The 13,826-nt window shown below is 46.0% G+C and overlaps 1 protein-coding gene across 3 annotated transcripts in view; it reads right to left on the bottom strand.

Annotated features, from left to right (window-relative positions):
* The window catches only part of LOC311160542 (tumor protein D52-like), a gene marked incomplete at its 5' end in the record, with an annotated part of 123,690 nt that extends 111,067 nt beyond the window's left edge, over nt 1-12,623 (bottom strand). For 2 of the 3 annotated variants that reach the window (XM_084217412.1, XM_084217410.1), the window contains one exon: nt 12,528-12,623. In XM_084217412.1, the coding sequence (XP_084073538.1) occupies nt 12,528-12,549 (22 nt within the window). Of the gene's footprint in view, nt 1-4,064; nt 4,343-12,527 lie in introns of those variants that run through there. The other variant, XM_084217411.1, reaches the window with a different exon arrangement.
* Nucleotides 12,624-13,826: the final 1,203 nt, after the last annotated feature.

Raw genomic sequence — 13,826 nt, 5'->3', positions numbered from 1 at the left:
TAATGCACACACAGTCAGGCAGGCATTTTTCCTGATTCTAATGCAGTTGATGTGATGAAAACTACAGGGACAGGTGCAGGTTTAAAGAACTGAACTGTGAAGGATACTGAGCTTCACCTCTAAAAGTAGACAGGAAATGAAAGAAAGGAAGGGGAGGGGGTGACTGGGGTTTTTTTTAGTTTAATGTGGGTTTGGTTGTTTGTGGGTTTTTTTGTTGGGATTTGTGGTTGGGTTTTTTTTTTTTTTTTTGGTAAAGAAAGCACACCTCCACTGATTTTAGTAACCAGCTGCTCCAGAACTGCACTGTTCCACAAGTTGCCTCCTCACAGTATTTGACCTGAAACAGAACATCAGTGCAAACTCCAAGAATAAAGCTTCACACTGTTCTGTGAAATCTAAGTTTAGCATCACTCCCTATTGCACAAGCTAATTCACAACCACAGAGCTCATTTCACAACTGTAAATGTCAAACAAAAAAAATATATATTCATAGCCATTCTGAGTGCTGGTCATGCCCTAGTTTAATGGATCCATTGTGTTTAACAGATTAGTCTGGTAAACTTTTCAAGCTTTATGGTTAAGGACTGCTCTAGCTGGTACCCAGGTTATTGTTAATCAGATTTGGCACATCACAGCTCAGCCATCAGCACAAAAAACTACTCAGAATAACTCAGAACTTAAACAGCTATGAATAATGCAATCCACAATTTTTCATTCTGGTAAAAACTTGACCAGGATATTGAAGAGTTGGAAGTTGAAACACTGCCTTGCATACTGCTAGTCCTCAGTTGTCAATCCACAAGTGTGCCCTGTAGCAGGGAGCTGTGATCCAGCATTATTACTAAGAAGCCATCATCACATCCCTCAGAAATGCTGCTGGCACCACCCTGCATGAAGGGCAAACAAGGTCTCTCCAGTAATATCACCTTGGAACAGGAAGATTAGAGAAGTTATTTTACATGGCACTTGCTCTATCCTTAATTCATCAGTTTTCCCTTCTAAAAATATTAAAAAGTCTTCTCAGCTCCTCTTGACAAAACACAGAAGTCTTGCTTTGACTTTTGTATCCCTCTTCTCATATTTTCACTTTCTCAGAAGTTGCTTTTGAATAGGAAAATACTCTTCATTGGGGATGGGCGGGAAGTATGTTTTTGGGATTCACCAAGGTGAAGCTTGGTCTTGAATTGTAAATAAGAAACAGAAACATACTAAAGACTTCATGTATCAGTGTGCTAACACAGAATGACAGTCTGTACATTCACTCCAGTAAAGCTCTCCCTTTTGCCATTTATCCCAAAAATATGTCCTCACCACAGAGGAAGTACTCAGCATATCACTCTGCTGATTCTGTTGACACTCAAGTTGTTTTCCTTCTTATACAACTTCCAGAAATCTGTCATGCCAAAAAACCTGCGCAGTGACAGGCACAGAAGCCAATCGAAACCAATCAGCTTCAAAGCAGCAACTCCAACAGGTTTCACTCCCTACTGTTCAGAAATGTGCAGAAACTAATTCTCCCTGCTCACCACTACTCATGAACCATAGTACTCATGTTTATCTGCAATTCACACACAAAGCTAGCAAAGCAGGATGCACCAAATATCCTTTAAGGGTGGTGTAAATTTCCCAGTTAAAGATTTGGTCAGTATCTGTGTTTCACCATAGAATGGTTTGGGTTGGAACAGAGCTTCAATTCCCCTGCTAGGGACATCTTAAATTAGATCAAGTTGCTCAGAGCCCCATCCAGTGTTTCCATTAGACCTTCTAAATGTCCAGTGGACCACCAAAACCCTCCAATGTTTTGAGGAATCAAGCATCCACCACCTCTCTGGGCAACCTGTTCCAGTGTTTCACCACCCTCATCATAAAAAATTTCTTTATATCTAGTCTGAAGCTACCCTCCTTCAGTTTAAAACCACTACCCCTTGTCCTATCACAACAGGCACTGCTAAAAAGTCTGTCGCTATATTTCTTATAAACCTCCTTTATTACTGATAGGCTGCAGCAATATTTCCCTGGAGTCGTCTTTTCTCCAGGTTGAACAAGCTCATCTCTCTCAGCCTTTCCTCATATAATACGTGTTCCACCCCTCCAATGATTTTTATGGCCCTCCTTTGAACCTGCTTCAATAGGTCCAAGTTTTTCCTGTTCTAGGAACCACAGAACTGGACACAATATTCCAGGTGGGATCCCATGAGATCCAAGAAGAGGGGCAGAATCACCTCCCTTGACCAGCTGGCCACTGCTGCTTTTGATAAGGCCCAGGATGTGTTATGGCTTTCTGGGCTGCAAGTACACACTGTTGACTCATGCCCAGCTTTTCATACACCAGCACCAGTCTAAGTCCCTCTCTGCAGGGCTGCTCTCAACCCCTTCATTCCCCAGCCTGCACTGATACCACAGGTTGCCTTAACTCAGAATAATTTACAGGAACAAATTACACACTTAAGAGTGTGAACAACTTGCAGCTCAGAAGTTGGTGTTTTAAGCAATGCACCCAGAGGGGACCATTAGGCAGAAGGCTCACTTACCATTACAGCTGTGCTCTGAGAGCACCAACCACCATCCCTGCAGGATTGCTGGACTGTTAAAACCAACTCCTCAAAACCACATTTGAACCTGAAGGATCCCCATACATGCACCAGCAAAGCCATTAAACTCCTGCTTCTTTACAGAAGTGCTCCAACCAACCCAATTAGTGGGCAGTTAGTGCAGCCCAGCACAGAGAGGCCACATCCTGCAATACATGCAGCACCTCTCTGGCCCTTTTTATGTGCCTGGTGAGCTGCTGGCTTTTTCCTCCTTTGATATTAAACAGAATTAAACAAGTTTATATTGAATATCAGCACTGCTGGAAATGAATAATCAAGAACGTATTTGAAGTAGACTGATTTCTTTGGAAAAAGTCAACTGTTAGAGACACCACAGTCCAAAACAGATTTCTTCCCCCTACACTAATCAAAGATTCCTCCAGAAAAACAAAAACAAGTAAGTTAACGGAGTATTTAAAGATTAAACTGAAGGGCAGGAAATGAAAATTTGTCTGCATCTAAAAATCAAGACTATATTCAAAAAGAGCCATTCAGTCACTGCATTTCACTTTTCCCAAGAAACATACTACTACCTGCTTAGTGTCCACACTAGTTCTGCTACATCAAGTGTTAACAAGTTCGATATACAAAGCTCAAGTAGCAGTTCACAAAGTACAGACAGGTGTCTCTGTTGTACCTCATCATTTACTAGAAGTGCACAAAGAAATTCAAATGTATTTTAGGAATGCTAGTATTTAAGACTGATTGCTATAAACAGTTATTTAAGTGGCAGCAACTTCATCAGAGTTTTCAGGCAAGGAAGTTTAGAGTGGGTATCTAAAACACATCTTTACTGCAGTTAAGGATTGCTTTATTGGAGAGAATAAGAGTAATGTTTCAGAGTCTTCCCCTCCTTCCAAATTGCTGCACTTAAATCATATGACAGTAACAGCCAGCTAGAAGTGCAGTAGAGTTTTTGGCAGTTAAACTACATAAACAACAACTTCCATGACTCACAGGATCCCCCAACAAGCTTGGGGCTGAGGTCCTCACACACCCTGAACCAGGAGCTGGTGGAAAGGTACTGTGCAAGGATCCAACTGTGGTCTGAGCCCTGGAAGAAGCAGGGAGCCAGACCCACAATGTGCTCAGTCTTGCTCAACAAGAAGATCAGGGATGAACACTTGCTTGGCAAACAGCACCAGTTTGCCATTTCAGACAACAGGAAGCTGGGGTTGTGATGTTCTTCAGATGTCCAGACAGTTCTCTTTGGGGTCCTCTGCAGGAACTTCTGTTCCCTGTTCCCTCAAGTGTCTCCAGAGGTGGTGACAGACCACAGGGCAATGCTCTGAACACAGCAGGTGGACCCATCCCTTTCTTAAAGGCCCATGACATACTTGGGATACCAGAGCTGCACAGGGGCCCCTACATGGCATACCTGGGATACCAGAGCTGCACAGCACCTAGAGAGTCTGCCCAGGCAACAGACAAAAAGGCTTGTCACAACTCAGAGCACAAGAAGGCAAAACATACCTGCCATGCAGGCACCAGAGCAGTCTTAAGAGAAAGACAAGAAGTCATTTCAGGTCTTTCCTTTTACTCAAGAACAAACTCCCTGTAAAAAAAAAAAAAAACGTTTTGGAACATAACACTTGCAAGTAGCTTGCTGAGAAGACGAAACAGAGCATGAATGGTGCTTTTAAGAGCTCATAGCTCAAAGCAAAGCACATTGCAGTAAAACAGCCTGTTTTCCTTCTGCCAAGACAGTGACATCTGGCAACAGGAAAGTCAATATTTAAATCAGGCTCCATTCCCACCCCATGCCTAGGCTGGTACTACTTCTGATGCTCCTCAGTGCTGAATGCACGTCAGCTGCTGAGCAAAGCCTCTTCAGGGACTGCCTGGCGCAGATTTTTTGGTGCTATGGAAACAGCCTGCACAGCGGCGTGTGATCCGCTCACGCACACCGAGGCCTCTGTGTGTGCAGGCACAGAGCTAACCTCTGCCTGCAGTAATCAAAGCAGCTCTGAGCAGTCAGCAGGTTAAAAACAGTGATTGATCTGGGGGCTTTCTGCTCTGCCTTCGCCCTGCTTTTCAAGACTCCTCAGATGTAGGCAAAACACTTTTGAGATGTGCTGAAGGGATTTCTCTTCTGCATAACAGTACAGACACTAGAGAGAAAGGTGCACTCTAGCCAGTGGGAGCTGTGCCCATTTCATAACCCAGACCCTTCTTTCGAGTAGGAAGTACTGGTTCCTACTTAAAGGACAGCTTCTTTAAAGATGCTTATAGGCAAGTCCTTGTACAGCCCCATTCCTGGGAACCTGTGTGAGGAAAAGCAAGGGACATATCAGAACTCTGATGTACTCCTGAATGGCCTTCTTCGAAGGCAACCTGTCCTGGCAGCAGCTGCAAATGTCCACCACTATGTTATTCTCAGGAACTGGATTGCTGTAGAACACTGCAACGAACATCAGAGAGAGATGACTCGAGTAGAAGCATAAGGGGAGTTTCTTTCAAATTCTGCTATCCTCATGAAATTAATCAAGACTTTCTCATGTCATGATGTGATACACATTTAGGAGAGAACAGACAAAGGGGCATGAGTAAGATCACTTCTTGCTCATCTTGGCCTGCTAGTAGTTTAATTAAAATACCTTAGGCAAAAAGTAAACAATGCAAAACAGACACAAGCAACATCCCTGATGCTCATAACTGAAATATACAGCTTTGCCAGGCTAAGAAGCAGTTAAAAAACATTACTTACAAAGCTTTGTTTTCAACCTTTTTGAGGTTTTTCTCATGAACCAACATTACTGCCATACATAGAGTCCAATCCTAGCAAAGCACAGAAGGAGCACCTGTCTGAAAACACCAACTCCAGCCCAGGTTGCCTCCCTTGGCACATCTTCTCATCTCCGTCCAAGGGTTAGGGGGTCTGATGAAGCACCACTTCCCTCTAGCTGCTAGACAAGGGAAAGCTAAACAGGAATAATACCTGTTCTTCTGCCTCTGCTTGCCTAACCCACCACCCCAGCAAGCTGCAGGTGCTCCCCAGCCTCTTTGTTACTCCACAGTACAACACAGGCATTGCTGGTGACAGAACATAAGCTTTGAGCCAAGCTTGCAAGGCCCCAGGACTAGAGACTTGTCAGGCTTGCTCTGTTTCTACCCTTCTTAATTTGCCTGTGGGTTTGTTTTACTTGGTGTGTCTCAGAGTAGAGACAGAGAATGTGAGAATACAGGCATGGTACAAGTAAGGGAGCACAGGGTTGACAATGGAGATCCCATGGCTGTAAGAAAATCATCAGTCACCAGTGGAGATGGGCAATTGGACAAAACTATTTTAGAGATAACAGAGAACAAAGGAATAATATCTAGGATATATAAAAGGCACTTTATATAATAGATTTGGATGAAACACAGTTTGCAAAGCCATGAAAGAAGCAGCAGATATGTAAAAAGCAAATGTAACAGAAGGATTCCAGTGCATCCTACACTGAGGAAGAAACCACCACAATCCTAGTTCTCCCAGAAAAGGAGTCACAATATGACAACTTGCTCTAATACCCCTGCCACCACCAAAATGATACTAACAGCCTCAGAAGCCAGGGGAAGGATGAATAAACCATCAAGAAAAAGGTGCAGAAACCAAGTTTGTATGTTAGCTTTATTATTACTAAGACTTCATCTGCATTACAGTATTTTTCTAAACTAATTATTGAATTAGACTGCTAAAATTTCAATCACACTAACAATAACCAGGTTTTCTTTTCCATGTACACACACAAGGTGTGCTTCCTCTTTATCAATGAAGTTTTTAAGCACAATACACATTTGTTGTTCTGCTGGAAGGCTACAGGCAGGAGAGGGGCAGTTCAGAAGCCTGTCACTCCAAACCACACGTGTCACAGCATGTACCTATAGATCTCAGTTCTGCAGAAAAGGGAGCATTCCAGGCTTGGCCAAGGCAGCACTTGCTGGGCCACTCCATGGTCAGTCAGCATCAAAGGACACCTACTGCTCTGCTCTCACACTCTGGAATAGAGAAGTCAGCTTGCAAAACAGGAAAGCTGCCTCTTTCAGTGACAGCATTCACACCACAGCAGTAGTGCTGGTTTCTCTCCAGATAGCATCAATCCACCCCTTTCTGCTCAGGAGCAAGGAACAGCACAGTGAGCATTTTTCCACACACCAGCATTTGCGGGCAGCCAGTGCTGTGCTGCTCCCCCTACCCCACCCAGGGACAAGTGGCTGCAGACTCCTGTAGCTGTACTTGTACTAGCAGAAAATCCATACAGCCATCTACACCTCTGCCAGAAAGAAGTGTTTTCATAACAGGGCAAGGATATTCCAGACCAGTTAGCCTGACTCATGGTATCAACCTGCCAAACAGCCAAAGCCAACCCACAGCCATATATTCTTTCACTTCTGATCCCTTAACTGGAGGCAGAGGAAAAGGAGGAAGACAAGTAAGAGGAAAAGACAGGAGTGACACTGAACCTTCAGGAGAGATCCAGATTAGAAAGTTCTGGGTAGCTGGTCTGTTACTGCAGCCTTTTTCAAAAGAGAAGGCTTGCAGTAGAAAGCCTGTCCTCCAATACAAAGTTTTTGAGTGAAGGTTCCCAATCGCTCTGACTAACACACCCAAATATGAGCAATTTTGGAGACACTCTCCACCTTTAACAGGAGAGAAAAGTGTCCCTCTGGAGACTTAAATTGAAGCTGATACAGAGTGACTGTGTTGGCTGAACAAGAGCATTTCAATTTGGTGCTTAATCTCACTTAATGCTTGCTTTCCCTTTCAGTCACCCTTTGTTTGACATTTTTCTGCTTAATCACCGCAGGATATTAAAAGAACAAGGGTAAACACCTCCCTTCCTCTATATAGGAAATCTCAAATTAGAAGTGCCCATATTACAAAGACTCCAGTGGAGACAATAGTGGGGCCATTATTCTCCTACCTGGAGCATCTTGTAAAAGCACAAAAACCCCATACCCATCAGGTGTCTGCTGCACAGGGCTCACCAAACGACACTGTTGCTCTTTCTTATTAAAGAAGGAGGAGATTGGATTATTTTCTTTTGAAAACTGGTCAAGACATTGGCTTTCAAGAACGCTCCCTGCACTGTATCTGCTGCCATGGAAACATCACTTTTTGAAGAGATATAGCACATATCCTCCCTTACCTGCAGCAATGTCCAGCACCCTCAGGAATCAACAATCCACAAACAGCTCAGTGATTTTACATGGCAAATCTAGTCCCTTGTTTTCCTGCAAGACTTCTCTATGCTGGCTGAGGGACTTCCTGCCAATAAAAACTGCCAGAACATCTTCCTGTTAAAGGAGCAAACAGTTGTGAAGAAATGAGACAAAGTCTTCACAGCCTTTACAACACTCAGGTAGCCAAAGCAGATTTGGTGATGTCCTTACCCAGCAGGGTCAGTGCATGGCAGAAAGCATCAGAAGCCCCAGCACCCACCTCCTTTATCACCCAGCTCCTCCTGGGACTATACTGACATCTGGCTCACTAAGCAGAAGTTGCTAGTCAAAGGCTGCTGTATTCAGCAGCTATAGAAGACAAAGGGAAATAATGCAGGTACAAGATAGACAGAAGCATGAACAGAGATATGAATGACTTAAAAATGACTAGAGATAACCTTCCCAAGGCAGAGTAGTGCAGTATGTGGTTATTGACAGCCCCTGCAGATGGAAGAGGCTGTGCTCTGCAGCCTCCAAGCACAGTTCATAGCAGCTCAACAGCACTCGTGCCCAGGCCAGGAGAGGTGTTAACATATGGCAGCCAACTTTCAGCCATGAAAACCAGCTGTTCCCACTTCAGCCACAAAACATCCAGATCAAGCAGAGCAAGGCACTTGTTCTGCCTCCACCAGCACTTTCTTAAACCAAAGCCGAGTTGGTGTGCTTTATTTTAGGCCAGAAACGTCAGCCTGAGCCTCCAAGGCCTCCCATTGCTTTGGGGGGCATTCGCAGTGGGAGAAAGAGGGAACTCGTGGGCTGCTTAAAAGTGTGGGAAACTGGAATAAAAAGGAATTGCATCAGTTTCATGTTGGATTTTAAAAGCCCCGAGCAGTTACAGCTTGGCCTCATTGCAGGATCAAAGGATATAGATTCTTAGCTAAGCTTTCCCTGCGCCAAAAGGGTGAGAGCAGACCTTACTCTGCCTGAGTGAAGGACTGTATTGCCTGTTGGGACAGCAGTCATTGTAGGCAACAGGAAAAAAGATCCATCCACAAGCAGCAGATTCTTTCCACAGTTGGAGCACTGGGCTGGCCCCTTCTCCATACCCTACTGAAGTGGGTGTGAGTGTGAATGAAGAGTTCAAGTTACCCTCCAATGCTCCAGCACTGCAGAAGGCAGGAACAGCTGACACTGCTCCAGCCTCCAGCTGCCCACCCAACAGTTGTGCATCAGCTGCTCCAGCATCCCTCCAACACAGCACATTGACCCCCCACATTTCTGTACCTCATTCATGCACTGGCTGAGAGAGGAGGACAGCAATGCCATCAAATAACTATGTAATGCCACCTCACAACATCAGGACCCTCAGCCTGAGTCAGAACAGGATTTTCCCTACCAATACAGCTTTTCTTGCTAAACAAATTAAAGTCTGCTGCTGTTCAAGGGACCTACTCATGTAAGTCTTCTAATATTTCTGTCATCTTCAAGTCACTGTTACAGACACTCAGCTCAGTGAAATCATTCTTTCTTTGCAGTTCCCACAACAGCTGTCCACTTGTATTTACTTACAAGTGTTTGATTTCACAATTGCACATTAAGTGAAAAAAAAAAAAATCATACCTACAGTACTGCAAGTACCTAGTGATAAGAAAACAAATAAAGCAGAAGGAAAAGGTACAGCTTTGTCCAATAGGACAATTGGGGAAACCTTGTTCTACTGCCAGCAACAAGTTCTTTCTGCACAAAAAAGAATAATAAAGTCCATTCTGTCAGCCCCGAAAGTGCAAAGCAAGGCTTCAGGAAAAGAAAGGCTTACACAGTCTCTCAAGAAATCACATATAGTGTTTTGGGTCTCCTTTTAAGTACCACAAAAGCCTGAAGATTTTGAAAGACAACAGATTACATAAGTGAAGTGTTGCTGAAGCAAAAGAGGAACCCCTGAACACAACATTGGAGATGGATCATTACCAGATAACTGTGCTTTGGTGCATGTGTTTGTCAGACAGCTCAGTGGCACAGTCTCCTCATTCAGAACACTGCTTCCACTGTAGAGGCAGCTTCATCCTTATTTTTCCACAGTTAAACTGTACGAGCACCAACAGTAACAGTGGCAAGTCAGAGAGACTCATTTTGCAAGCAAAATGAGGTGTGGTTATGGTTTGGTTGTTTTGCTTTCTTTTGGTGGGGGAGAGTAGGGAGGAAGAAGGGACAACAGCATCTTTGTGAATGCACAACTGCAGTTATTAATCTATTCAGCAACTAAGTCCATACAGTGAATCAGATTTCTGTTCATGACAAGTTAAAGCAAAGCAGCAGAACAAGGGTCTCCTCATCTCAGGATAACATTATATCCATTTGGCTTGAGCTGACACTACTGCTTTGGTGCCTGTAATCACAGAGCAAGAGACTGTGAGCACTTGGAGACCTGTTTCCAGAGCTCTTGGAGTGCACTGAGAATCACATGGAGTCATCCAGCCAGTCCAAATATCCCTTCACTGAAAACAAAGACATTTCAAGTGAAAAGTTGCTCAGTGATTCTGATGCTGCTGGTGGTAGGCTAGGAACAACATTTTAAGGATTGCTACCAAACCTGACTGTTCAAGAGAAAGGAAAGACTTAAGCATGTTCTACACCTGGAGCATTAGCCTTGTCTAGTTTGGCTGCAGTCTTAACCATAACCTAGATTTTCTCCCTACCTCCTAATTACCGCTATCTGAGAAAGCTGTCACCATAACAACAGAGTGCAACCTCTGACTCGCAATTTTAAACAAATTAATTCCTGTTTGGAAGAGGTAATCCAGAATGTTTATGCTGGCACCAGAGACAGGACCTGATGGCCTGGACTTTAACACTTTAACCATATATGTTGGCTTTAGTGAGTAATAACATTGTATCATTAAGCAGTTTCCAATGCAAGCACTCCAGTTTGCCAAGGAAGGTGGTCTTTGAAGTCTAATTGGCAGGGTACTAGAAGACTTTAATTAACTGGCACAAGTGTGTTGACTAGTCTAGATTTTCCCACTGTACTGGCAGATCTCCACCTCACCATGAAGAGAAAACACATAATTACTCCAAAAAGAAGGCAGAGGAAGAAGGTGTTGCACCACGTTTGCTCTGTAACAGTCCCTTACATCACACTAGGTACACTATTCTGATAAACATCCTGAGGTGTAATACCCTCTTTGTACGAAGCAATTTATAACAGAAATGAGTACAACAGCAAAACAAGCCTCTAGTAAGTGTCAGGACTGTCACTAAAGTTTTTTCAAAAGACCATGTTATTTTACTTTCCTTTTCCCATCATTAGATGTCCAAGAGCCTGCAGTTGCAATAAAGACCTCTGCCTTTTTTATAGGAGTGCCTCAAGATCAATTTTAATGCTCCTACAGTTGGAATTAAAATTCTGAAGCAACTGACAGTCATACTATTTTCTGGCACAATTCTGTTTGTTGGTACCCAAGAATAGGGTTTGGGGGCTGTTTTCTTTCCTTTTTTGGGGAAGTCTGTTGGGTTGGTTTGTTTGTTTGTTTAATTTATACTTATATTGAAGATAGACACAGCACTTCAAAATGGTTGAAAGAACCTCCCTGAGGTGATTCAGCCCCTCACCAGATTACCTTCTGGTCAGGCAGAGATAGCCTGACCTTTTCTGTAAATACAAAGAAACTCAGAAGGCATTGTTAATTGTACAAGTGTACTACACAATCCCCGAAACACTTAACTGGGAGCAAATCAAGGTTGGCGCCTGCTCAGCTGGCAGAGCACAGAGCTTGACTGTGGCAGAATAAGGAGTACACTTCCAGCAGCTCATGCACCTCCAACATCCCAACCACCACAAGTGCAGCTTCCTGCCATCCCCAGCATGCCAAGCAGGAAAACCCTGAATGAAATCAGCCCAAGGTGCAGACACCGAGCTGGGCCAAGCAGCCCTGCCAGCTTATTGCAGGTAACTAAGTGACCCCAGCCTGCCCTACCTTATCTAGAGGAGAGCAGCTGGCGTGTGTCGTTCAGTACCACACCATATAAAAGGCTCCAACTGATTTATGAATGGGTTGGATAAATGCAATACACCTCTGTGGGATAAGCTTTTACAGCAAGAGAAAGTGCTTTGCTTGTGTTCATGTCAGTTTTCATCAGGGCACCAACTATTATTCTGGGCAAGTAGTCCCAAGGTTTTTGGGTTTCAATAAACCATGAAGTTTTAGGAAGAGTGTTGCAGCCACGACAGGCAGGACACCAGTCTTCCCAGACAAAATGCACACCAGTGAAGCACCACAGAGCCACAGCGGCGCCAGCCCTGCTGCCGCTCAGCGGCCGAGGCACAGCTGCCCAAACAGAGCCGCCAGCTGCGGAGCAGCCCCGGGCTGGAGAGAATTAAAAGGGAACAAACCCTGCGCACAGCGCTGGTCAATCGAAAGTTGCACGCTCGTATAATGGAAGAGCTTTACTTTTACTGCAGGGTGAAAGTAGAAAGTTTATTCTGCCCGCGGGAAGGCCGGGATGCGCTGCCCGTGCATCCGCGGCTGGGGGCCCCGGCAGCCGCCCCGTGCTCCTCCGCCCGGCCCCGGTTCCGCATTTCCCGAGCCGACGGCCGGCGCAGCCTTGTCCAGGCCGCGGGCAGCCCCTTCCGCACCGCCCCGGCCCCAGCGCTGCCCGGCAGGGCTGAGCTGGGCTGGGCTGGGCAGGGCAGGTCCGGGCCGAGCAGCGAAGGGCTGCGAGAGCCACCGCCGTCCCCGCCGCGCCAGCGCCGGCAGCCGCCCGGGGCGCAGCGCCAGCGCCCACCCCCCGCCCTACCTTGGTCCCTCGGGGGCTCCATGGCGGCCCCGCACCCGTCCCGGTGCCCGTCGCGGCTGCCCAGCCCAACCCGGCTCGGCTCGGCTCGACGCCCGCCCCCGCCTGGGTGGCAGCGGAGGCACCGCCCGTGCCCGCGGGGCGGGGCCGCGCCCGTCACTCAGCGGCGCGTCCCGCCCAGGTGAGCGAGCGCCGCCCGCCCCGCCCGCACAGGTGAGAGCGGCACGGCCCGCACAGGTGAGCGCGGCACGGCCCGCCCCGAGCCTGCCCCTCGGTCAGACCCTCACCGGCTGTACCCTGGCTCCAGGGCAGCGCCTGGCTCTGCAGTGCTGCTGCACCTCGGCTTGTGCTGGCTGACACCGCGTGGCACCGGCTCGCTTGCGGAGAGGGACAACCAACCTGCCTGCAGCTGGTGAGACGGGCAGGAGGAAGCTGCTACAGAAGAGATCCTGTTCACAGAATCAGTTATGTTGGATAAGATCTCTGAGGTCACTGAGTCAAACACCAGCTTGTCAACTAGACCATAGCACTAAGTGCCAAATCCAATCTTTGCTTAAACACCTCCAGGGACAGTGACACCATCACCTCGCTGAGCAGCCCATTCCCATGTCTAATCAGTGAAAAAATTCTTACTAATGTCCAACCTAAACCACCCTGAGCATAGCTTAAGACCGTGTCATCTTGTCCTGCTGCTGATTGCCTGGCACAAGAGGCAGATTTCCACCTGGCCACTACCTCCTTTCAGATGGTGGTAGAGAATGATCAGATTACCACTGAGCCTCCCTTTCTCCAGGCTAAACAACCCCAGTTTCCTCAGCCATTTCTCACAAGACGTGTGCTCCAGACGCTTTACCAGCTTTTGTCCTGCTCTGGATATGCCCCAGCACCTTTGTGCGGCTGTGGAATCTTCCTTCTGGTTGTATATCAAAATATACCCACCCACACAAATTGTGCTGCATTATGGAAGTTAAACTGTGATTTTATTCTCACTTTAGAGATTGCCCTGCAAGACTCACTAGCATTTATACCAGGCAAGCTAATAGCCATGGCTGCCTTAAAGAGACTTCAGCAGCTGAAGAGAAAACCAGCAACTGTTCTAGCTGCAATCACAGCTCTTTCTATTAAAATATCATTAAGTACAGAGTTTTCATTATGCATTTTGACCAGCAGGTTGCCTTACTGAGAATATTAAGCTACCAAATAGATCTTTGCTTCACCCTTTTCAAATCCCTGGCCTTGACATCTATGGATTTGATTGTTTGAAAAGATCAATGTTTGTGCAGAATGAGCAGCAAGGCCTCC

The sequence above is a fragment of the Fringilla coelebs genome (assembly GCF_963513975.1).
Source record: "Fringilla coelebs genome assembly, chromosome: 1".
NCBI lineage: Eukaryota > Metazoa > Chordata > Aves > Passeriformes > Fringillidae > Fringilla > Fringilla coelebs.
Note: the sequence above shows the minus strand (reverse complement) of the source record. Positions and strands in the feature narration are given on the sequence as shown.